Source organism: Corvus hawaiiensis, chromosome 7, assembly GCF_020740725.1.
Source record: "Corvus hawaiiensis isolate bCorHaw1 chromosome 7, bCorHaw1.pri.cur, whole genome shotgun sequence".
In the NCBI taxonomy this organism is placed as follows: Eukaryota; Metazoa; Chordata; class Aves; order Passeriformes; family Corvidae; genus Corvus; species Corvus hawaiiensis.
In genome coordinates this window covers 18281428-18304237 of record NC_063219.1, presented here as the reverse complement: position 1 = coordinate 18304237, position 22810 = coordinate 18281428, and the positions used below count along the sequence as shown (strand labels likewise).

At 47.5% G+C, this 22810-nt stretch overlaps 3 protein-coding genes across 5 annotated transcripts; all 3 read left to right on the top strand.

Annotated features, from left to right (window-relative positions):
* The first annotated feature begins 7238 nt into the window (after nt 1–7238).
* HOXD10 (homeobox D10) lies at nt 7239–10303 on the top strand. The gene is made up of 2 exons (XM_048309635.1): nt 7239–8010; nt 9409–10303. The coding sequence occupies exons 1-2, from the start codon at nt 7269–7271 to the stop codon at nt 9684–9686; spliced, it is 1020 nt and encodes a 339-aa protein (XP_048165592.1). The 5' UTR covers nt 7239–7268; the 3' UTR covers nt 9687–10303.
* A 2033-nt stretch (nt 10304–12336) lies between these two features.
* HOXD9 (homeobox D9) lies at nt 12337–15440 on the top strand. Of its 2 annotated transcripts, XM_048310392.1 has the most exons (3): nt 12337–12477; nt 13884–14501; nt 15091–15440. In XM_048310392.1, the coding sequence occupies exons 1-3, from the start codon at nt 12474–12476 to the stop codon at nt 15330–15332; spliced, it is 864 nt and encodes a 287-aa protein (XP_048166349.1). In that variant the 5' UTR covers nt 12337–12473; the 3' UTR covers nt 15333–15440. The 2 variants fall into 2 exon arrangements, with proteins under 2 accessions (XP_048166349.1, XP_048166348.1); XM_048310391.1 differs by lacking the exon at nt 12337–12477 and having other exon boundaries at nt 13611–14501.
* A 3052-nt stretch (nt 15441–18492) lies between these two features.
* On the top strand, nt 18493–22085 carry HOXD8 (homeobox D8). 2 transcript variants are annotated; one of them, XM_048310390.1, is made up of 4 exons: nt 18505–18803; nt 19045–20268; nt 20548–20695; nt 21276–22085. In XM_048310390.1, exons 2-4 carry the CDS (start codon nt 20152–20154, stop codon nt 21569–21571), a joined length of 561 nt encoding a protein of 186 aa, XP_048166347.1. In that variant the 5' UTR covers nt 18505–18803; nt 19045–20151; the 3' UTR covers nt 21572–22085. The 2 variants fall into 2 exon arrangements, with proteins under 2 accessions (XP_048166346.1, XP_048166347.1); XM_048310389.1 differs by having other exon boundaries at nt 18493–18803; nt 19045–20695.
* The last annotated feature ends 725 nt before the right edge of the window (nt 22086–22810 follow it).

The window sequence follows — 22810 nt, the reverse complement described above, 5'->3', positions numbered from 1 at the left end:
TCTGGTAGTTGTTGCTTACAATTCATTGAGTTCGGGGGGGGCTCTGTTGTTGCTTTTGAGCTAGGCTAACACTTTCGTCCCTTTAAGTGAATGCGGTTTATTTAAGAGATGGTAAATGTACGCTCGCTATATATAAAATATATATATATATATATGTTTCTATTGTCATCCAAAAGCATGGGCCACTGTTTTTTTCATGTGAATAAATGGTTTCTAGCAAAGTTAAGGTTATAGCTTCCGTGCACTGTATGGGTTTCCATCTCCAAAGGATCCTAGCATTTTCCGGGCTAGAGCCAAGTTCAGTTAAATAATAACATGAGGAAGCCTAGCCGGGTTATTTAAAACGCATTTTAATTAAGTAATAGTACAGATGCCTAATTCTCCCTTTGTAGGTATGCGTACCTTCCCCGTTCGCTGTGAGACAGAGCCAACATGGCTGTCTGCAGACCATCACTTCTGATGGTGCTACCATTACTATAAACAACGAAAAAGGCTTTTTGTTTAACTGGTCAATCCCCAACGTCAATGACTATTTACTTGTTAGTGAAGAGCAAGGCAGAAAGACCGAGGGATCCGAGAGAGTCAGACAAGAGGGAGCTATAAACAATTGGCACTAGTTGGGGAGAAAAAAAAAAAAAAAAGGAAGAAAAAAAAAGGAAAAAACCACCCCAAACCAAAACCACAAAACCACCCCCAACACTTTGGAAGCAGAGGGGTGGTTCTCTTAGATCTGATTGCCGGCCAGGGCGAGCGGAGCGCGGCGCTGGCGGGAGCTAAGCTCAGCCCGCTGCCGAACGCGGCGGGCCCCGCCGGGGGCCGGCACCCGGAGGAGATCCGCTCCTCTCCTCGCCGCTTTATCTTGCGTGACCTGGCTGGGCTGTTTACAAAACCTTGAACTGTCTAGACAACACCATAAAACCCGAGGTTCTAAACAGCTTAATTGGGTTATATTATACACCTTCTGGTGGGTGAAAAAGAGATTTCCGCAATGTGCAATAAAGGCGACGAGTGAGAAAAGAATTTGCCTTTTTTGAATAGGACGAGGTGGCTCTCGCTACGCTCGCAGGCAGGGAAGGCAAAAGTGCCAACTAAGTCAGGAAAAGACCGAGAATTCAAAAAATAGAGAAATAGAAGAGGAGGGAGGCATGACTAAAAAAAATTTTTTTAAAACACTTTAGCAAGAAAAACATAAGTGTATGCCTTTGAACTTCCAAAATGTCAAGGTCATCACCTTTAACCTTTCTGAATAATTAGGCGCCTTAAGGTTCCTCTGTTATTTTCAACCACCACCCACTCTGTCTCACTCTCTCCCTCCCTCCCTCGCCCTCTCTCACACACACGCACAGCCACACACACACTTTTTACCGCATAGCTGGCCATATCAGCAAATGCATCATAATGCAAAGAAAATCCCGGCTGGGTCGAGGTGAGCTCTCGGCGTCTTGCAGTGAGCGTACCCTGCTCCAATCCCTGCCAGCTGGAGCACGGGGGGGGTCCTCACTTCCCTCCCTTTCTCTTCCGTGCCTTGGGAATCCGACCCAATTTTTTTTTTCTTTTTTTAGTTCATAAGAAAAAAAAAAAGGGGGGGGGGGTTTGCTTAGAAGAAAATTTTAAAAATTTGTCGTAATTTAGGAGAAAGACGGTATTTCTATGCAGTTTCCCCACAAAGCCCATTAACTAGAAATGCACAAAGTCGCGGGGAATTCCTCACAGCATTTTGCCTGACCTCATAGCAAAATACTCGCGTGTCTCCCGGTCCTTAATCCACAGGGCGAGAACGACCCGTTTGATTTTCTCTTCCCTGCAGTGCTTTCACACTCTGTCTCAGAGTATTAATACGCCTTCAAAATGCTAAGACACGGCAAAAGCGGGGCACGGAAACCGAAATACCGTAGCACTAATCTTGCATAAATGCTCAATGATAGCGGCGTTAAGTTTCTATTTGAAAAGAAAGGAAGAAACCCATGACTGAGAGCAAATTGAGCTGAGGAGAAAGACCTGGAGAGAAAATTCCCGGTGTCTGGCGGGCAGCGGCCACAGGAGGGCGCGCCCAGGCGCTGCAATGCCGCAGCCTCTGGTGCTCCAGTCTCTTTTCCCCCTAATAATAATTCCACTGCTAATAAAATATCTAATATATAAGTAACGATAAGATTTCAGGGCCTTCCAAATGAGAAAATAAAGCATCAAAAAGATTTATTAAACAAATAACCCATAACCGTGACGTGCCGGAGAAATATGCCACTTTAAAAGAAATTTTTTTTGGTCGTAATCTTTTATAATGCATCCGAGCTTTTTAAAAAGTGCCATAATTTTAAGAAAGAAAAAACTCAAACCCCAAAGATATTCAGAATTCGTTCCCTAGAACGAAAATCTATCTACTCCTTTAAGGACAGCCTTAACGCGGGTGAAAAAAAAAAGTAGTATAAAAAACGTGCATTTCCACAATTTATCTTCGATTATTATTCCAGGATTTTCTTAAATAAACCTCTAGGTACAGAAAACATAATGTTAAAAACGTATTTTATTTAAAGGCGAGATTAATGTTAGCTCCTGAGAATGCTTATTTTTTAAAAGAGAGAGAGACTAAAGAGGAAAGGAGATATTTTTAATATCCTAACATCACCTTGCCAAGGCATTGCTGAATGAAGTCCCTCTCTTTAAAAGTCCTATGGAGATCTATTAAAATGAAAGTAGAGATTACAGAATTAAAGTGAATCTTATGAATTTCCTGGAAGTTCTCCAGCAACCGAACATGTTCTGTCTTTCTGAGATTTTTTTTATTTGGTGGGTTTGTTTTTTTTTTTCCTTCCAGTGTACACTTCTGGTCAGAACCTGAGGAAAGAAAGGGTTTCGCTGCTTTCTGCTTATTTTCAGAATTCATCGAAATCTATTTCGTGCTGGCTTAGCCATATTCTGCATTTTTAAAAGCCCAGTCTCTCGTGAACGCATTTGTTGGCACTTTGTCTGCTGGATTGTTGGTGTGTGGTTTTGTTTTTTTTTTTTTTCAGAAGTTCATTGTTAACACTTTCCTAGAAATAGCCTTTCCGTCGGTAATAAAACGGCATTGTACAATCCAAAATCCTTGGGATCCTTGACGCCAGAGGTAGCCTTTGCAGGCAGAGCCGTATCCCGGAGGAAAATGCCCTGGTCTCTCGGTGGACATACACTCTCCAAGGAGGAAATGTTGAGCGAAGTTTTCGTGTTTGTTTTTCTTGGCATGAGAGGGCTCCTTGCTAGAGCCCACACCAACCCCGAGCCCATTAGGCTTCATACGAAGTGCTTTAACCCCCTCGCAATTACAGTGAGGCCGAACTCAGCGAATGTGAACGGGTGATGGGAGCCAGGGTGTGCTGTTAATTTTGAAAAATTGTATCTATACACCAGAACACGGAAATGCCGCTTTCTTCCTTTTTGAACCATTGTGTAAATGTGATGATTCTGTGCGAGTCTGTAACCTCTTCTATTTTTCCTTTTTACCCCTTTCTCAGTTAAATTCCTCTAGATAGAAAAGATTGTGAGCTATTTCCAAATGTCTTTGGGCTTGTCCTTTACATAGAACGAAAAGGGCATTTGCTTATTTTCTGATTAAAATATAAATGCGGCAGGAATCTGCCGGAAGATAAATGTCCAGCACAAATACCGAGGCTGAGGTCTGCACCGGCCACCAATATACACGCTAAAATCTCATCAACTCATGCACTTTTGTGTCCACAGAAATATGGAAATACAATAGGAGAAGAGCTGGGGTTTCGGGCGAAGCTGAGTGTACGGTCAGTGCTACTGTGCGATCCTTACGCTCAAAAATAACACCTTTGAAGAAAACACCAGCGTGCTATTTTGTTTATTTTATAGGCTTTCATATTTAGGAAAAGGCATAGTGTCATTAGTATGTCGTGTCCGTCCCCTAACCTCGGTCCAAAAAAATCTAGAGGATCTGAGCCCTCAGCCCAGACGCCGACTCTTTCTATGAAAATATGGCACATAGAAATCCGGGCAATGTGACAGTTGCTTTATTAAAAGAAGAAAGGACACAATATTGTAGCCAATTTTTTTTTTCTTAAATAAAACTATTCTTCAATGTCCCTGCAGTATAACAGCATGGCATAAAATATACAGTCTGTGCGTTTAAAGATACCCTAAATAAAATGCTGAAATCGAGTAAATCAAAGGAAATTTACTAAAAGCTTCCTGGGTTCCAGACTATTTTTAAAATAAGACATTTCTTGCAATACCTTCGTTACTGAAGGCATCTGCAAAATATCTAGCTTCTTTCGTACCCCTCTCCCATCCCCCTCACATAATGAGACACAAACACAGCAAATTGCAACTATGAGAATGCTCGGCACAGCCGAGACAAAAACATAATCATATCACCAGTAATAAGGTTCAAGGAGATAACGCAGTGAAAATTAAGCCCTGCTGCCACGTCTGGTAACCTCCAGTTTTTAGCCCTGACATTTGCTAGAGGAGAAAACTGTAATGTCCACCTATGCTTTATTACAAACAGTGATTTACATCTGCATGGACCCATTGGTTGGGGCATTTTTTCACCCTCGTTCGGAAAAATATGGGGCTCTGAGAGCAAAACCTTTATATTAATGTAGATTGTATATCTCATTTATTGCACAATATTGATTTATTTATTAATGTTAATTACTTTATTCCATTTTAATATGATTTAAAACAATAGTGACATTAAATGCCCAGAGCCTAAGTCCCCAGTTCCCCAGTGGCTCTCGCATGTTTATTCAACTTCTATCTACATCAAACTTAAACTTTCTACTGTTCATTTTCGATAAAAAATTGCTGCCCGTTTTAAAACCCCTCATGATTTACCGTGAGCGAAGGGTCTTACGGAGCCGTTTGCCAGTCCTGAACGCAATATTTAAATTATTATAATCACAACAGTCATCTGAGTTTCCCTGTAGTGACATGCATGAAATTAATATTTTCAATTACAAAAAATCAAAGAGCCCTCATGTCTAATCAGGAGCCCAGAATTCAGCTCCTCCAGCAGCAGCAGCAGCAGCAGCAACAGCAGCAGCAGCAGCAGCAGCGAGGCCGGCGTGGAAAGCAGCTCAGCATTTGCTTATTGTTTTAACTTTACTGTTGGGCAAAACCCGCCGCAAACCTCTGGGCTGATACTTTCAGCTGGGATATTTCTAGGACCCCTTTTCTTACAGTGTAAATAAAGATTATGAAAGAACCATTTGATGGGCATAAAATTCCTGATTAGATTTAATAGTCAAGTCTTAAACTGCGTCAAGAAAAATAGTATTTTGTTTCTTTAAACTCTGTGGGTTGTCCAGGCTGTTGTTGAAGAGGAGGAAATTGCTAGAAGGCGAGGGGGGGGACGCGGCGCTCGGAGGGAGCGTCGTGGGCTCCGCCGCGGCTTCTTCCCCGGCGCAGGCGAGTCTTAGCCATGGCTCTGATCATGATCTTACGTGGCCACCGCGCCGCAGCGCCCGCTGCTCGGCTCAGCCCGCGGCGCCGGCCAAGCGTGCCCGGGGAGGGCAGGGGCTGCGCCAGGCGCAGGGGATGCTGCCGAAAGAGCCTGCGAGCAGCGAATATTACGAAGGTAATATTTAAACTCTCCGGCAACCCAGGAGCTGGAGACTGCAGCTATAAAAGACACTGGCTCTTAACCTGACAATGATGTTGTATTTGAACAGCTGCGATAAGGTTTTAAAAGGTCTGTCTCATTGCCACCGCGAAATTTTAAATAGGGTTATTGTTTCCAGCAGTGTAAAGCGTACGGTAAAGTACAAAAACATCCAAATGCCAGGAAACAGAGGAAAATTCAAATCCGCGCTGGTGGAAAACGCATGTTTGTAAGTGTGCGAAAGACGCATTTAAATTTTTTTTATCCTTTCACCTTCTGCCTGCTCTTGGGGATCTGAAAGGGTGTTTTGATAGTAGAAAGGCCCAAAATAAACAGGCGAATGAATCCGAAACAAAAATTATCAACAAGTTCACTTTGTGTGGATGAGGGTCCTTGACAACACTAGTCCCGGATAAGAAATACTCCAGTTTTGGGAAAAAAAAAAAAAAAAAAAAAAGAGAGAGAGAGAGAATGGAAAGTAAAACGATAAAGAGTAATAAACAGTTTCTACCACCACTATTTAAAACGTAGTAGCTGCGGGTGCAAATACGGGTAAGAAGTGGGAGGAAAAACAATAAAACACGTTTCAAATGTTGGGACGGAAAACTCTGATCTGCCATGTAGACAGTTACTGTTGCCTTCTGTTGGTTGCTTTCTTTGCTGTTTGTTTGCTTTATAATACAGATGCATTTATCATTCTTTAAAAAAAAAAAAAAGAAAAAGTTGCTTAAAGGAGTTAAAGGACTTGCAGTGAGGATATGAGTTTCTGCATGTTTTTTAATGAGCAATACTACAGAAGGAGAAATTACCTTTTTGATGCTTTCGGTTTGCAGGGCAAGTGAAAAACCCACTTTTTTTTTTTTTTTCCTCTCTCCCAGGCGGTCGGGAGAGAGCATTGTAAAATAATTTTAGGAATGTAGCTTCCCTATAAAATTCGAGTTATGACAAAAGTCCACCTTTTAATATTTGACGATTTGTGTTAAAACAAAAATTGACCTTCTCGGTTAGCAGCTAGGAAAAAAATCAATAGTATAATTTTCAATAATTCATAACGCGAACGCCATTATGCTAAATCTTAACTATTAATCTTATCCTTTACAAAGTCTCGATTGATTTGTTAATAAAATATCTTCCCGTGCGCGGCAACAGAGGGTATAACTCTTGAAAAAGCTTCAGAAGCAAGAAAATTACCGAGTAGCCCGAGAATGTAGATGAGGGTTTTATTGATCGCCCCTGATTCTCCTTAATACGCATTAATAAATCCCGCAACCTTTTGTCCCCGCACTTGTCAGCGGCGGGGCTTTTACAGGAGCCATGGCGGGCAGGCGCGGTTTTGGCCCCGCCGCGCCGCCCCGGGGGTTCCGCGGGCGCGGAGGTTGCGCGGCGCGGGGGGGCGCGGGCCGGGCCGGTGCCGCAGCGCGGGCGGCGGGCGCGGTGCGGTGCCGGCGCGGCGGCGCAGGGGGCGCTGTTGACCGCGGCGGGGCGCGGCGGGGCGGCGCGGCGGGGCGCGTCAGCGGCGGGGCGGCGGCGCGCGGGGCGGCGGGCGCTGCCATTGGCCCGCCTGTCATGTGGTCGCGCGGAGGCATCCGCAATTACACGGGAATGTTTTCCTAGAGATGTCAGCCTACAAAGGACACAATCTCTCTTCCTCAAATTCCGCCCCAAAATGTCCTTTCCCAACAGCTCTCCTGCCGCTAATACTTTTTTAGTAGATTCTCTCATCAGTGCGTGCAGGAGTGACAGTTTCTACTCCAACAGCGCCAGCATGTATATGCCACCTAGCACAGACATTGGGACGTATGGGATGCAAACCTGTGGACTCCTTCCGTCTCTGGCTAAGAGAGAAGTTAATCACCAAAATATGGGTATGAATGTACATCCTTATATACCTCAAGTAGACACTTGGACAGACCCGAACAGATCTTGTCGAATAGAGCAACCTGTTACACAGCAGGTCCCCACTTGTTCCTTCACTACAAATATTAAAGAAGAAAGCAATTGCTGCATGTATTCCGATAAGAGATCCAAACTCATTTCTGCAGACGTCCCTTCCTACCAGAGGCTGGTGTCTGAATCATGCCCCATTGAGAACCCCGAGGTTCCTGTCCCAGGATATTTTAGACTGAGCCAGACCTACGCCACTGGGAAAACCCAAGAGTACAATAATAGCCCTGAAACGAGTTCAACTGTAATGTTACAGTTAAACCCTCGCGGCAGCTCCAAACCGCAGATATCTGCTCAACTTCAGCTGGAAAAGAAAATGAATGAAAACCCGAACAACCAAGACAGCACCGCTAAAGTCTCTCAAGTGGAAAGTCCCGAGCCCAAGTCCACGTTGCAAGAGGAGCGGAGCTGTCTGCCCGAAGGCTCCGTGTCCAGCCCAGAAGTCCAGGAGAAGGAGAGTAAAGGTCTGTATTACCGAGTTTAAGCCGTGCCGTGGTGTAACTCCAACACGCCAGCGCCATAAAGCACGCTCGAATATACTAACGAGCATCACAGCCATCACATTTAATGCTAAGGAGTATCGGGCTGCAGGTGCTGTCTCTCTGAAGATTTTGGCAGGCAAAAATGCTACACAAAACGGTCCAAAGATTTTCCGTAGAGATCTGCCTCTCCCGTGCACGCAGACAGCCTCTGTGATGCGGGGAATATAGCCGTGTGCTCTGTAATGCGCTGCAGCAGCCAAAAGCAGCCCCATACCTCTAAAAAAAGCAGGTCCGGAGGTTGTAAAATACGAGCAGCTCAACTTTTCTCTCGTAGTATTTCGCCTTTTTTTTTTTTTTATTTTATTTATTTATTTTCCACTGAGCCTTACTGCGGTTTGATTGCATTTAGAGTTAATTACGATCCTCTTAAAATAGTTGAGGAATAGGTGCTACCAGGCTGGGTAAAGTTGGAAAGAAATGCACAATGAAAACAGCAGCCCGCTATCTGCCTGGTCCAAGGGTTGAATATTTCAATGTGATGCTTTAGATAACCTTGGGTTGGTCTCCTAAAGTGCACCAGTATTTTGAAATGCTTTTGAAAGCTAAAAGTGGTAGCACACTGATTTTATTTTCCCTTCTAAAGTGCACTAACGCCTTTCTTTCAAACGGCGTGTATCGAAGAATCCCAAAACGAGAAATTTTCTCTTATCAAAATGTACTTTGCAACCTCTAGGTCGATTTTTACCCTCTGTGTGCATTGAGAATTTCTTTATCTGAATTATATTTAGTAGCCCAGGTCTAGCTTGATGTGGGGTAGATTTCTTTCTGGTGGGGAAAAGAAAACATAAAAGGAAAATGAAAAAAATTCCAAGACAGGGGGTCGTAATTTCTTGTATATCATTTTGTCTGGGAAATGTCTATATCTGTTTATAGGTGTTCTTGTGTGATTCAGCTGATGTGTGTGGGGATGCTGCTTCAAAATACAGTGTGAGACTGTTTTGTAATTGGAATATTTTCGTGGCAATTGTCGTGGGAGCCCGAGTCGGCCATGGCGAGGCTAGACCCGTTAAGATGCGTCCATGGGGCGGATGGCAGGTTAAATATTGTTGAAATGTTAAACGCCGGCCGAAAACTTGAAAGACCCTTACTGGCAGGAGCAGGAGAGCGGGGTGGCCGCAGGGCAGGGTGCCGTGCTGGAGACAGGCGAGCCCAGCCTGGCAGCAGGTCCCCTCACTGAGCCCACACCTCACCCGAGCGGTGTTTAATGCCCACATCCACCATATCTGCCAGACACTGCAGAGGAGGGGTCATGGCCAAGGGTACACTCTAACAGTCTGAGGTATTTTGATTTTTTGTTTTCTTCTTCTTTGATTTTGATAGAGGAAATCAAGTCTGATACTCCAACAAGCAATTGGCTAACTGCAAAGAGTGGCAGAAAGAAGAGGTGTCCTTATACTAAACACCAAACACTGGAATTAGAGAAAGAGTTCTTATTCAATATGTATCTCACTCGAGAGCGCCGTCTAGAGATCAGTAAGAGCGTAAACCTCACTGACAGGCAGGTCAAGATTTGGTTTCAAAACCGCAGAATGAAGCTCAAGAAGATGAGCAGGGAGAACCGAATCCGGGAACTGACCGCTAATCTGACCTTCTCTTAAACCCTAACCCCGGGGGGGGCACCAGTGAGGAATGGGCACAGCACCGCCACTTGATAAAGGCAGGAGAGACTCTGGCAAAACCCGGCATTTTCCAGTTTTGTTTTGTTTTGTTTTCTGATAGAATGTGACTCTTCGTCCTTCTTTTAGCGCTGCAAGTGAATATGTATTACTATGATGAGTATATATAAAACCTAGCACGTGTAATTTATTTTTGTTCTCATCGTAATGCAGGGTAACTATTATTGAATATTATCATTTGGTCTTAACTTATTGGAACTGTCGAACATCCAAGCAATGTGACTTTTTCATGTTTTTACTAACAAAATGGTATTTATGTGGGGCTGTTACACGGGCCATAACATTTTGACTACATTCAATACTTTCAGAAAAAGAGCGGGGGGAAACTGTGGGGGCGGGGGGAAAGAGAAGCACATTATAATGTAACTATCCTCGCAAATGAACTTAGAGATTGTCCTTCGTAAAATGGAATATCTCCTTCTTCTCCATTGTAGACATTTCCTTGTGGTGCATATGTGGAATAGTAGTCGTTCAGCAGCAAATTGTCCTTCTTGTGCATGTTCTGTTTGCATGTATAATGCAATAAACTCTGTAAACTACTGCGGTTCCTTTGGTTTTCTACAACTGTTTAAAGCACGGATGCAGGTTGGTCTCCTGATCTTTCTCTATCAGCAACTTTTTGGACTGGTGTGCCTTTTTTACCATATTCTGGTCTTTGTGTGTGTCTGCCTGGCATTCTTTCTTTTCCTCCATTTTTTTCCCCTTCCCTTTTTTTTTTTTTTTTTTTTTTTCCTAAGGGGTGGGGTGGAGACTGGGCCGGGAAATGATGTAAACCTAATTAATTTATAAATGTGTCTGTAAACAATTGATTAATTGATAAAATGTTGTGTGCTGTTCACAGTCTGACAAACTGAATGCAAAAAATCCCAAAAAAACAAATCAAAACGAAAAAAAAATCAAAACCAAACCAAACCAAACCAAAAAAAAAAAAAAAAAAAAAAAAAAAGAGAGAGAGACCGGATAAAATAAGTTGTAAAATATTATGACCTAAACTGGACATCCTCATCCAATCAACTCGTACAACTCGTAAATGGTAAGTGATAAAAATATCTTTCTACTACAAGCTGTCAGGAATATGTGTGTCATTTTATTTGACGTTCGTACGTTGATTTAAAAAATATCACTCACTGTGTGCTTACAATGTGCAGGCTTTGATTTCTGTCTTTGCTCGCTAAAAAAAAAAAGAAGGAAAAAACAACAAAAACCCTCCATAATAAATGCAAAGCTGGGTATAAGTAAACGTTAAGGAGCTAGGTTTTCGGTCGGCTCAACAGCTTTCAAAAGACCGTGGATGGAAAAAATATTCCTTCCAAATATTCCCAGCATCTGGCGAGATTGGCTTTTTTTGAGCAGAAACCCTCCCAGGCGTGCTTACAAAAGTACACCAGCCTCTTCAGACCTACTTTTGTCACCCTGCACCGTTTCTGTTTGCTCAGAGATCGTTTTATTTCGCGCAATTCCATTTTAGTAGCACACATCCAGCTAATGACGTTCACGACTCTTAACCCTTTCTGTACACAGCTGAAAAATGGTATTAGCAGGGCTCTGAGCTGGAAGCTGGGGAAAGGCATGTGTGCGTGAAAGCGGGTGAATGCCCGTGTGAGCACGTATACTAAGTAGAACTGCAAATAGCTTGCAAATGAACATGACTTCAAATTGAAGTGCAAATACTTGGGCATACTTTCACCTTCAAACGGTACTGGAAAAGTAGCGTGGCTACTGTTTGGGAAGGGAAACCAGCTTGCTCAAAATCAACGCCCATTTCTCCCCTAAGCTGTTTCTAAATCAAGAAATTAAACTCAAGATAGTGCCAATATTGTGCGACTTGGTGACAGATACTGCTCATAATGCTGTTGGTGGCATTCTGTTTGCTCTTTCGTCGCTGATATTTAATTTAAGCCAGTACTTCCTCATGTGCACATTTACTCATAGGGAAGAGGTTATATATTCTTCAAACCAAGGCATCATCATTTTGAAACTTCGTGAGCTGCAAGCACCTAGGTACTTCGTGCTTGTTCCCGTTTCAAAAACAAACAGCAAAACGATGCTCAAAAAAACCCCCCAACAAACCCACAAAAAACCCAAACAAACAAGAAAAAAATACCAAAAAACCCGAAAACCCCAAACCAACAAAAGAACCCCAACTCCTCAAATATTGCATACATTCGCACGGCCTTTTCTTTTCCTTTAAAGATACTCGCTACACCACCAAAGAAGTTTCGGCAGTGGGAAGTAAACAGCTGGCTCCATACCAAGTGTTTAACGTATATAAAAAAGGAGGCTCACTTTAATCTGCCTGCTTCACTAATTTATATCTGTTTGAAGCGAGGGACAATTCTTCACCATACCACAAACCCTGCCTTTAGAAAGCAATACAATGGAACTTTAAAAATCGCAGAAGAAAATGCTGAAGTCAAAGGACCAAAAAAAGTAAAAAGGGGGAAAAATAAGGTAAAGGCAAAGGGGGAAAAAAAAAAAAAAGAAAGAAAAAAAGGAAGAAAACAACCTAGGAGAGTAATAAATCATTAAATAAACAGGAATTTCAGTCCCTTCCTCATAACGGCCCGCGAGTAGGAAGTGTTTTCCCAGCGCTGCTGTCCGTGCCCCGGCGGGCTGTGCTGCGGGCTCGCCACTAACTCTCTGCGTTTCCTCCAGATCCCGACACAGCCACCGTCCCTCGCCCGGGGAAGCAGGCGTGGGCAGAAGACCATGGGTAATCCACTTTTCAATACTAACGGGGCATCGTTTCTCTCGGGCTAGAAAAACCAGGCCGGGAGGGAAGGGTGGGGAGGGAAGGCATGGAAAAGAAAGCAAAGTAGGCAAAAAAATTTCACGTAGGCATTGAACGTGGCTCCCCCTGAACTAGGGGCGGAGGAGACAGCTCTGCCGGCGAGCTGCAGTCAGCGACAGCCCCGTGCCCTCCGCGGGCCGGAGCCTGTCCGCCTGCACGGCCCCTGCCCGCGGCCGCCGCTGGCAGCTGCGGGGCCAGACGGCCTCCTCCGGGTTGCCTTTGCCCGCGTCCCTCCCGGGCCGCACTGGACACCTTAAGGGGGGCTCTGTTAGGGCTGTGTAGCCCCAAAGTTCTGCAGATAGAGGAGCATGTGTTCAGCCATACGTCAGTTGTGCTCAGAGACACAGGCTTTGCTGTTTCCATCCGTCCATTTTATTAGGGACACATTAATCTATAATCAAATACACCTCATAAAATTTTTATTGAAAGGCATAAAATCATTACAGAGGTCTTCCACCTGTTTTAAAACAATACAATGGGCATCTCTTTTTAAAAGTGTATCCTTTCCATGGAAACTTTCTGTCCGGGGGTGGGGGGAGCGGATAATAATACCCGCACATGCTCTGAAATATGGAAGTACCGCAATGTGCTTTTACTGTAACATTTTCCTGTTTTATGAGAAGTCGTTACAGTCCCAGCTTGCGATGGTTTGTTTTTACAGGCAAGAATCCCCCTTTCCCAGCGGGTTCCCTCAGCAGCTTGGAGTGTGATTAGCAAGCCAAGGCTGTTGGATTTATTTAAACACCCTGCCTCTCATTGATTAAGAAATGAATGGCAGAAATCACTCAAAGAAGGTGAAGAAATAGTCCGCACCCGCCGCGGCCGTGGGCTGCCAGCGCGGCCACGCCCGCCGCGCCCCGGGAAGGCAGGGCAGACAGGCGGGCAGCGAAGGCGGGCAGGGCGGGCGGGCAAGCAGGGCAGGAAGGCAAGCGAGGAGGGCAGGGGAGGGCAGGACGGGCAGGGCAGGACGGACAGGACGGGTGGGCAAGCGGGCAGCAGGGCAGGCAGGGCAGGCGGGCGGGTCGCCCCGGCGTGGTGCGGGGGCGCAGGCGGTGCGGCGCACCGTGCGGGGCCGTTGTTGATGATGATTTTTTTTTTTAATCACAGCAGCTCCAGTTTAGCGGATTGATTTACTCACAGTATTGGTAAATATGATCACGTGGGCTCCGCAACCAATGGTTGAGGGTTGCAGTCTGCAAAATACTACGATTGTTCTCCGGGAGGGTATCATATACAGTTAACAGTGTAACCTTTTATATGACTAAGAGGGGAGCCTAAAATGTCGTCTAGTGGCACCATAAGTAACTATTATGTCGATTCTCTCATAGGCCATGAAAGCGAAGAAGTTTATGGGAGTAGATTCGTCCAGGGAGGTCACAGTGCGACCTCCAGGCCATCAGGTGTTGCAGAGAGTTCAGATTTTTCCTCTTGTAGCTTTGCACCAAAATCTACCGTGTTTTCCACCTCCTGGTCCACTGTTCACCATCAGCCGTCTGCGGCAATGACCGGGATCTACCACCCCTATATGCACCAGCCCCACTTAGGGGCAGCCGACGCTGGCCGCTACGTGCGCTCCTGGATTGAGCCCTTCCCTGGCTTCCCGGGTGGCGGCGGCGGCGGAGGCGGCGGCAGCGGAGGCAGCAGCAGCGGCGGCTCCGTGTCCAGCTCCGGCTCCTCCAACGGGCGCCACTATGGAATAAAGCCGGAGACGGGAGCAGCCGCCTCCTCGTCTTCCTCCTCCTCTTCCTCCTCCTCCAAAAGGACTGAGTGCTCCTCGTCTCGGGAGTCCCAGGGGATCGGTGTGCCCGAGTACACGTGCAGCTCCTTCCTCCAGGAGCCCCGGGAGAAAGCGCCTGCCGGCAGCTCCAAGGACCCCGCCGCCTGCAGCCACAACCCCAGCCCGAACAGCGATCTGAAAGAGGAGAAACAGCAGCAACTTGACCCAAGTAAGTAAAAAAGAAAAAATAAAGAAAAAAAAAGAAAGAAAGAAGGACAAGAAAAAGAAAATAAATGAAAAAGGCAATCAAAACAAAATGGGGACTGGGGGAGACAGAGAGGAATAGAGACAGGAATCGGGGCAGAGAGAGAGGGAGAAAAAGAAAGAAAGAGAAGGAAATAGAGAAGGAAGGAAGGAAGGAAGGAAGGAAGGAAGGAAAGTAAGAAAGGAAGCAAGCAAGGAAGGAAGGAAGAAAGAGAGAGAGAGAAAGAAAGAAAGAAAGAAAGAAATTGCCCCTTTGATTTATTGCCGAAACCTGTAAGGCTCGAATGTGCAAAACTGATAGTTTTACTAACCTATAAAAACGTCTAGACGCCTACCCCAGCGCAAGCAGCAACAAGCACCCATAAAAGACTCCACATAACCACCTACCATCAAGACATCATTTGTACAGTAAACAGACTGGGGCATTAAGGCTTTTATGATAATTCCTCCAAAGTTGTGAAAACAGTCCATCCTTCGTTAAATTAATTTAACGACCTTTCTCTTCCCCCACCCCACCCCCCCCCCCCCTTCCCTGTATACCTCCCTTCTTCCAGATAACCCTGCAGCAAACTGGATCCACGCTCGTTCAACGAGGAAAAAGCGTTGTCCCTACACAAAGTATCAAACTCTGGAACTGGAAAAGGAATTTCTGTTTAACATGTACCTCACCCGAGACCGCCGTTACGAAGTAGCTAGGATTTTAAACCTCACAGAGAGACAGGTCAAAATCTGGTTTCAGAACAGAAGAATGAAAATGAAAAAGATGAACAAGGAGAAAGGCAATAAAGGAGACTAACGCTGGGGTAGAAACGCAGTTGGGGACTATTGATTTAGTTTTGCGTTTGGTTTTTTTTCGGGGAAGTGTGGGTTTTTTGTTGTTGGGGGTTGTTTTGGTTTTGGGTTGTGGCTGATTGGGTTTTTTTGGTTGTTTGGCTTTTTTTTTGTTTGGTTGCTGCTTTTTTTTTTTTTTTTTGTAGTTTGGTTTTAGTCTTCCTCTGCACCCTTAGCCCCCCATACATTCCTCCTCCTCCCACGCCGCTCCACCCCAGGGACTTTAAACAATTTTTTTTTTTTTTTTTTAATAGAAGTGAAACGTGGTCTATGTCAGGTATTTCGGAAAATTTTGTCTTGCTCGACAACGTGTTTTTCAGAGTCTCTTGATACTCCCCTCCTCCTTCCCAGACCATTTAGATGACAATATTGTGAGTGCACGTTAGCTTTGGGAACTCTATCTGATGTTAAATGTTTGACATGTTTCTTAAAAGTGATGTAGACTAGATAGTTATTTTGCCAAAATAAAGGTAAGGAAATTAATTATAATTACGATAATAAAATATATATTAAATTACAGTCGCTTAAATCAATGGGGGTTGCTGTGCTGTCCACGATCTACTAAGAGGAAATCTTTCCCCAAACTTCTGCTTTCTAGGTCTGTATCCTTCGCAATAGATGCCACAGAGAGGCCACGAGCTACTTCCCCCCTCCCTTTAGTGCACTGTTAGGAGGTTGTCTCATCCTTGGAGCCGCTCGCCATAGGCCTAACGCCTCCCGGTCCCCCGGCTAGCTGCCGTCCCTGCCCCCCGGTGACTGTTGTACTAATTAACCGCACCGTGTCTCGAACTGCGGACCTGTTGTAATTGTTGTCAGTTATTACACAATAAAGTCTGCCGTGACCGAACGACAGCGCTGCGGTGAGAGGAGAAATCTGTGCGCCTCTCGCGATGTCCCCTGCGCAGCCGGCCTCGCCGCGCAGCCCCGCGCAGCTCCCGCGGAGCCCCCGCGGGCCGAGCGCGTCCGTGCCGGGGAGGCGGGAAAGGCCGGCCGAGCTGCCGGCCAGCAGCACCTCTGGCACCTTCCCCTGCCTCGCCTGAGCGACATTTGCTGGCAGAGGTCAGTGCGGAGAGGCCGGGTCTGTGCGCCCGCCTCGCCGTCTGTACGTACCTCCGTACCGTGCCTGGGCCTCAGGTACTAGCTCTCTTTCAAACATCAGCGATCCCTTGGGATCATTTAGGAAGTATTTCCACACCGGTCCTCAGGAGCCAAGGAAACACAGTGATGCCCATTAGGTTAAACATGTTTTTTAATCCTATTTTTATTTTTCCTGGTGGGTCGCTTCTAACCTCTGCTTTCTTTAACGGTGAGGCTGGAAGCTCTGTGGGGGGACACGGCTGCTGCCAAACGTTCGGCTTTGTTGGCGAGAGCTCATTTAGCAACTCTCCTCATGCCTTCTGCATTTATAAACACACATAACTTTATCAAGATAATTGAGATGAAGTTCATTGTAAAAAATGCTTTGTTTAAAGAGCAACCATTAAACTGAAGGACCCGTAAATATTTACGAGCAGTTCGGTTAATTCGAGATTAAGGGGAGAGCTGAGAGACCTGGTGTTTAATGTTTTTTACCTCTGTTTAAAAAAAAAAAAAAAAAAAAAAAGAATAAGAAGAAAAGAAGGCAAAAGCATGCACTGCCAGGAAAAGGTGTTGCATTGCTTCCCATCCATTGTCGAGAAGATACCTATAATTCTTTTAAAACAGGAAGAACCGTGGTATAATAAAACCATTGAGATGGCTAGACGTCTGGACCTAATGAGTTTACGATATGCTATGGCACTTTTCTTTGAAAGCACCTTATTTTGATGTTTGTGTTTGTTAGGGGGGAAAAAGGCAAAAAAATGCAGACAAACTAGGTCTTAAAACCTTGGACTATAAATTTCAATATGTCAGCGTTGGGCCAAGGCAACAGACTCAAAAAGGACCTGAAGGTCATGAAACAGAGATTTTACAAAGTCCACTTATTTGTTGAAATGTATTTTATTGGATATTCTACTGCAGTGAATCCTAGGATGCCAGCCTCAATATTTTCGCAAATACCCATAGAGGGGGGTGATCTATAACAACCCATAAACAGTATTCTTGTACACAAAACTGCATTATGTTGATTCCAGTAGAGGCTCTGTTAAGAAATCTTCACCAAGCCCTCACCATCTTTTTAATATTTTATAGCAGGCAGATTGACACATTTTACCTTGTTAATTTTTTCCCTTTTGTTTACCTGTTTTTAATATTGCGTGCATTTATTTCAAAATGGCAGAAAGAAAACCAAACACCTCAATCGATGAAATGCAGTTCATCTATGGAAATTACTCTTAGTGTCAAACAGATTAATTTAACTCCTGCCCGTTGGTTGTGTTAATATATGTTTGCACATATGCACAGTCTCGTGCACACGCATTATACCGAATAATTCACAGGCATTATTATGAAGGAGGGGGTGAACAAAGATTCATCTTTACTTTCATTTATATAAATCAATCTATGAATACATAAAAGCACGGGCAAACAAAATAACATCTTCAATACAAAAATGTGTAACTCTGAAACTACCACACATGGAGATTTCGTGGTGTAATATGTGGGGAAACATGATCGAAAACGCGATAGCAGTCGTCTTCAAAGCTCAGGCGTCTTTCCTGGCTGCCATGTGTAAACGAGGCGCATTCTTTGTATGCAGTTAATTATAGCTCTGGCAAAAAAATAAAAGAGGGTCACCGAAATGTGCTAAGAAAATGGCACTGTAAACTTAACGGGGGGGAGGGGGAGGAGAAAAAAAAAAAAAAAAAGAAGAAAATAAAAAAGGAAGAAATCCGACCCCAAACCAGAAAGCAACGGGTGTATAGGTCAACACTGGCCCCGCCGGTATTCCGCAGTTTGAGTTTCTGGAGAGCCAGCGGCCGGCGGCGGGGCCGAAGGGCCGCGGGCAGCGCGGGCAGCGCGGAGCGGGGGGCGCTGCCTGCCGCTGCCACAGCGCACCGCCAGAGAGCGCCCGCGCTCCACCCTTGCGCGGCCGCCGCGCCCCGCTCTGAGCGCCCGCGGCCGGGGGCACCCGCGGTTCCGCCGCTGGCGCCGCGGCCCCACGCGGGGGACGGCGCTGGCCCGTGGAATGAGCGCCCTGGCGGGATGCACAGGAGGAGGGGCGGGGGTGTCTGGCACGGATGTGGGAAGCAGCCACTGCCCCTCTGTGCCCCTCGGCAGGGTGAGGCAGTGTCTCTGTGCTGCCGCTCGCCCCCTGCCAGGCCCGGCCTCCTGCCTTCCTGCTGGTCTCTGGCGAAGGGCTTTTGCTGCTGTCTGTCCATGTGTGTGTGCCCGAGCCTTTCCCGCCTCCCCCGCCTTTCCCTCGGCTGCACAGGGGTCTCTAAGCCTCCGCGAGTTCCTAAAGGCGTGCGCCACGGGCAGCGGGGCCCCTGCCCGGAGGAGGGTGTCATTGCTGGTACGGGGCCCGTCGGGGTGCTCACATGCGGGGCAGCCGGGCTGGTCAGCGAGACAAAGCGAGTTAATCGGCATGGAGGCGTCGGGGTGGTCGAAGAGTGGGGTGTGATGGGGAAGGAGTCTGAGATGCCTTTTATGTAACCACAACTATTTTTTTGTCAGTTCACATCAGACGATCACACGTGGCTCTGGCTGGGCCCATATTATATTTCACCTACATTTTTCGTCTCTCTCCAAAATAGGGCGGACTCGAACTCCTGAGGGTTTCTCTCCGAAAAGCTGATTCCCACTCCAGGACGAAGCGGGAAAGAGAGGACTGGAGACGACGCTTCTCGGGGCATGGGGGCCAGCGGGGGTGGCCGGCCCGAGCGGGGGCAGCGCCGAGCCTGCCGGGCAGTGCTTTTCTTCCTTCCTTCCTCCCGGAGAACAGGGCTCACTTATTTCGGACCGAGTCCCTGAGCGGTGCTAACCGTTCACCCACACATTTTTATTTTTTTCCCCCTCCCTCTCTTTGCCTCGGTAATGACGTCCACCAAGGGTGAAATGATGGAAAGTATATTCATAGGCATGATTTCCATTAAATATCAATTAACCTGGAGCCTCAGCCATGCGTGCACGGCGTCAAGGGTAAATGTGCATCTCATTTCCCAGCGATCGGCTCGCCTGGAAGGAAATGACCCGGAGGGCCCGTTGGCAAGGGGGCCCGGCCGCTGCACACTGCCGCCCTACGGGCACCCCACTGCTCTCGCCTACACCCTGGAGTCCCTGCGATGGGCATCGGCTCCCTCTGAGGGGCTCTGCCCTTGCCGGCCGGCGATGCAGGCCGCGCTCTGGGCAGTGAAGCCTGGGTGAGCCGGGCGGTGTCGCCCCGGGCAGCGCGCCCGCGGTTATCGCGCGGGATCTGCGCGGCCGCCTCGCCCCTGCACGGCGGGGGTTTCAGCAACTCCTGGCGAGCGCACACCGGAGGGGGGGAGCGGGGGTGCCGAGGACGGGGTGGATCTGGGCAGGGCTGGGCCGGGTTTTTTTCTTGCCCGAGGAGCGGCACATGTAAACTGAAGCCAAAAGTCCCCCCTGAGCTCATGAGCGTGTGTGTGTGTGTGTGTGCGTGCGTGCGCGGGCTGCTGTGTGCCTAATAGGAAATAGTAAAAGCAGTGAGGCAGGTCATTTTGGGAGCGATTATAATCCAGTCCTGGTCACCACATACACAGAGAGCAGGAGCGGGGAGCGCACGGGCCAGCGACGGCGGCGGCGGCATGAGCGCGGCGTAGAAGCACCGGCGGCGGCGGCGACGGCGGCGGCGGCGGCGTGAGCAGCGCCCCGTGCCCCCGCCCGCCGCTGCCCCCTCCCCGATGAGCTCCTACTTTGTCAACCCGCTGTACTCCAAGTACAAGGTGGCGGCGGCCGCGGCGGCGGCGGCGGGGGAGGCCATCAATTCCCCGTACTACGACTGTCACTTCGCACCCGAGGTGAGCGGCCGACACGCCGCCGCCGCCGCCGCCGCTGCCGCCGCCGCTCTGCTCTACGGGAACGGCGCGGCCGCCGCCGGCTTCCCGCACCCCGCGCCCGGCGGGGCGGGGGGCGGCGGCGGCGCGGCCGCGGACTTTTACCACCCGGCCGGGGGGAGCCCCACGGCCGCCTACCAGCCACCTCCTCCTCCCCCCGCCGCGCCTCCGCCTCCTGCCCCCTGCAGCGGGGTTACCTGTCACGGGGAGCCCGCTAAATTTTACGGATACGATAACTTACAGAGACAGCAGATTTTTACGACACAGCAAGAGGCCGAGCTGGTACAATATCCTGACTGTAAATCGTCCAGTGCTAATATTGGCGAGGAACCAGACCACTTAAATCAGAGCTCGTCTCCTGCTCAAATGTTTCCCTGGATGAGACCGCAAGGTTGGACGCAGTCAAAAATTTGCTTCCATCTCACGTCTGAGTTTGAAACTTTCTTTTCCTCCTCCTGCTTCTTTCTCGCTGACTCTCGCTCCCTGCCTCTGTCTCCCCCACTCCCTACCTCTCTCACCGCGATTCCTATCACCGCGGTGGCTTGCGATAATAAAGGGATGCAGTAAGCAAACAGAAACCTCTGCAGCAGGCAGCTGCCAACCCAAGAGTAGCCTTTGAGACGCGTCTCGGACTCTGAGGTGCAGCTGACACGCTCGCCTGTCTCCCGTCGCCGCTGCCTGAACGGGAAGGGTGCAGGGTCGGGAGGGGGTGGTATACAAGATGATAAAGTGACCCCGTAACATCCTATGCTGAGAGACAACTGAGGCGCTTCGTGCATTTACTATCGCTGTGTTTCTCTCACTCGTGTGTAAAGCTCTAGACTCCTCTCTGCCCTCTGCTTTCTCTCCCTGCGGTTCTGTGGGGCTTCTCTCGAGGGATTCCAGAGGGACCGGAGTCCTCGCTGCCTGCCTGTGCCTTGTTTTGAACGGCCACACCAATCTCCAAACCCCTATGTTTTTGTTTTAAACAGCAGCGCCGGGTAGGAGGAGAGGAAGACAAACATACAGCCGATTCCAGACTCTAGAGCTGGAAAAGGAATTCCTATTTAACCCCTATCTGACCAGGAAGAGAAGGATCGAGGTGTCCCACGCACTAGGACTCACCGAGAGGCAGGTAAAAATCTGGTTTCAGAACAGGAGGATGAAATGGAAAAAAGAGAACAACAAGGACAAATTCCCCGCTTCCAGACAGGAGGGAAAGGAAGGGGAGGCCAAAAAGGAAGCACATGATCTGGAAGAAGACAGAGCTGAAGGCCAGACGAATTAATTTTTGCCCCAAAAGTCTTCGTGAAAGTCAATCAAAAATAACCAGGGCTAAAGCCCGAGATCTTGGCTCATCTACCCCTGTACGTGATCTTGTCCTGGGACGAGTGACCCCATGTCCCTCCGTTTGACATTTCCCTGCTTCGGGCGCTTCACTTGTTTGTGCTTTTATTTTGTTTATAAGCGTATCCAGAATGATCTCTAGATTTAACATTTCATCTACTTATTTTTTTCAAATTTGATACAGAGTTTGTAGCAATAAATTTCTAATGATATATAAATATATATATATTTGCAATCTTAAAAGACGGTGATTGTGGGAAACGACATAAACTTCCTAATAATAGATATCAATAAGCAAGACATTTAACAACGCTTTATTAATCAAGACAAGTGCACTTGTACTATTTTAATTCTTGTTCTTATCTTGTGGTGAATAAATTAAATAAATTTAATAATCTTGAAGAAAATATCTTAGAAATATATTTAACCTTCTTTTATAATATTTGATTAAAATAAACCGAATTTATTCAATTATAAAATGTATCGGCTTCCCGATATCTCTTTTGTAATCCACTCCTCAAGAACCTTCAGACTTTCCACTGGTCTGGGCTAACTCTCCCCTGATCCTTACTCCCGTCTCTCCTCCGATGCTGGGTGTTTCTGAGGGGTCTGGGAATGGCACATTGCTTACAAAACCTGCTTTTGCTCCCTGCCACGAGTGCTGTGGGGCTGTGGTCCAAGCAGCGGCCAGCGGGGACTGCGGCCCCACCTGCGAGCTGAGTCCAGCCTACGGGCCGGCCCGGGGAGTTCCCGACGTTTGCGCCACGGCCTTGCTTTCGCCTTTTCCTGCCCCCTACCCCGGGCTGAGGGGCGGCCGTGCAGGGGACCACTGCCGGCAAACACGGCCCTTTACCCTGGGGAGCCATTTGCTGCCAGCCCGGCTTGGAGGGAGACGAGCCCGGAGAGCATTCCGGCCCCACGCCATCCCCAAGGGCTGCTCCAACCGGTGCAGGGCCTCCAGCCCCGCCACGCAAACCACGGCCAAAACGGGCCCAGCCTCCCCCGAGGATGGCTGACAGGCAGAGAAATGCAAAGCTTTCGCGACCCTGCGTGGGGTTTCTCGAGGGCTGTAATTCCTAGGAGTCCCAAACCATGCATAGACCGAGAGAAGGATGTTTCTACCACTAAATATTATCATATGATGTGTTTCCCAGCGGAGGCTGCAGCTGGTGAAGACAGA

Coding starts and splice junctions, on each gene's coding strand:
- HOXD10 (XM_048309635.1), top strand. CDS start 7,269: ATGTCCTTTCCCAACAGCTCTCCTGCCGCTAATACTTTTTTAGTAGAT. Junction 8,011..9,408: donor CCAGGAGAAGGAGAGTAAAG/GTCTGTATTACC, acceptor TGATTTTGATAG/AGGAAATCAAGTCTGATACT.
- HOXD9 (XM_048310391.1), top strand. CDS start 13,835: ATGTCGTCTAGTGGCACCATAAGTAACTATTATGTCGATTCTCTCATA. Junction 14,502..15,090: donor ACAGCAGCAACTTGACCCAA/GTAAGTAAAAAA, acceptor CCCTTCTTCCAG/ATAACCCTGCAGCAAACTGG.
- HOXD8 (XM_048310389.1), top strand. CDS start 20,152: ATGAGCTCCTACTTTGTCAACCCGCTGTACTCCAAGTACAAGGTGGCG. Junction 20,696..21,275: donor TCCCTGGATGAGACCGCAAG/GTTGGACGCAGT, acceptor TGTTTTAAACAG/CAGCGCCGGGTAGGAGGAGA.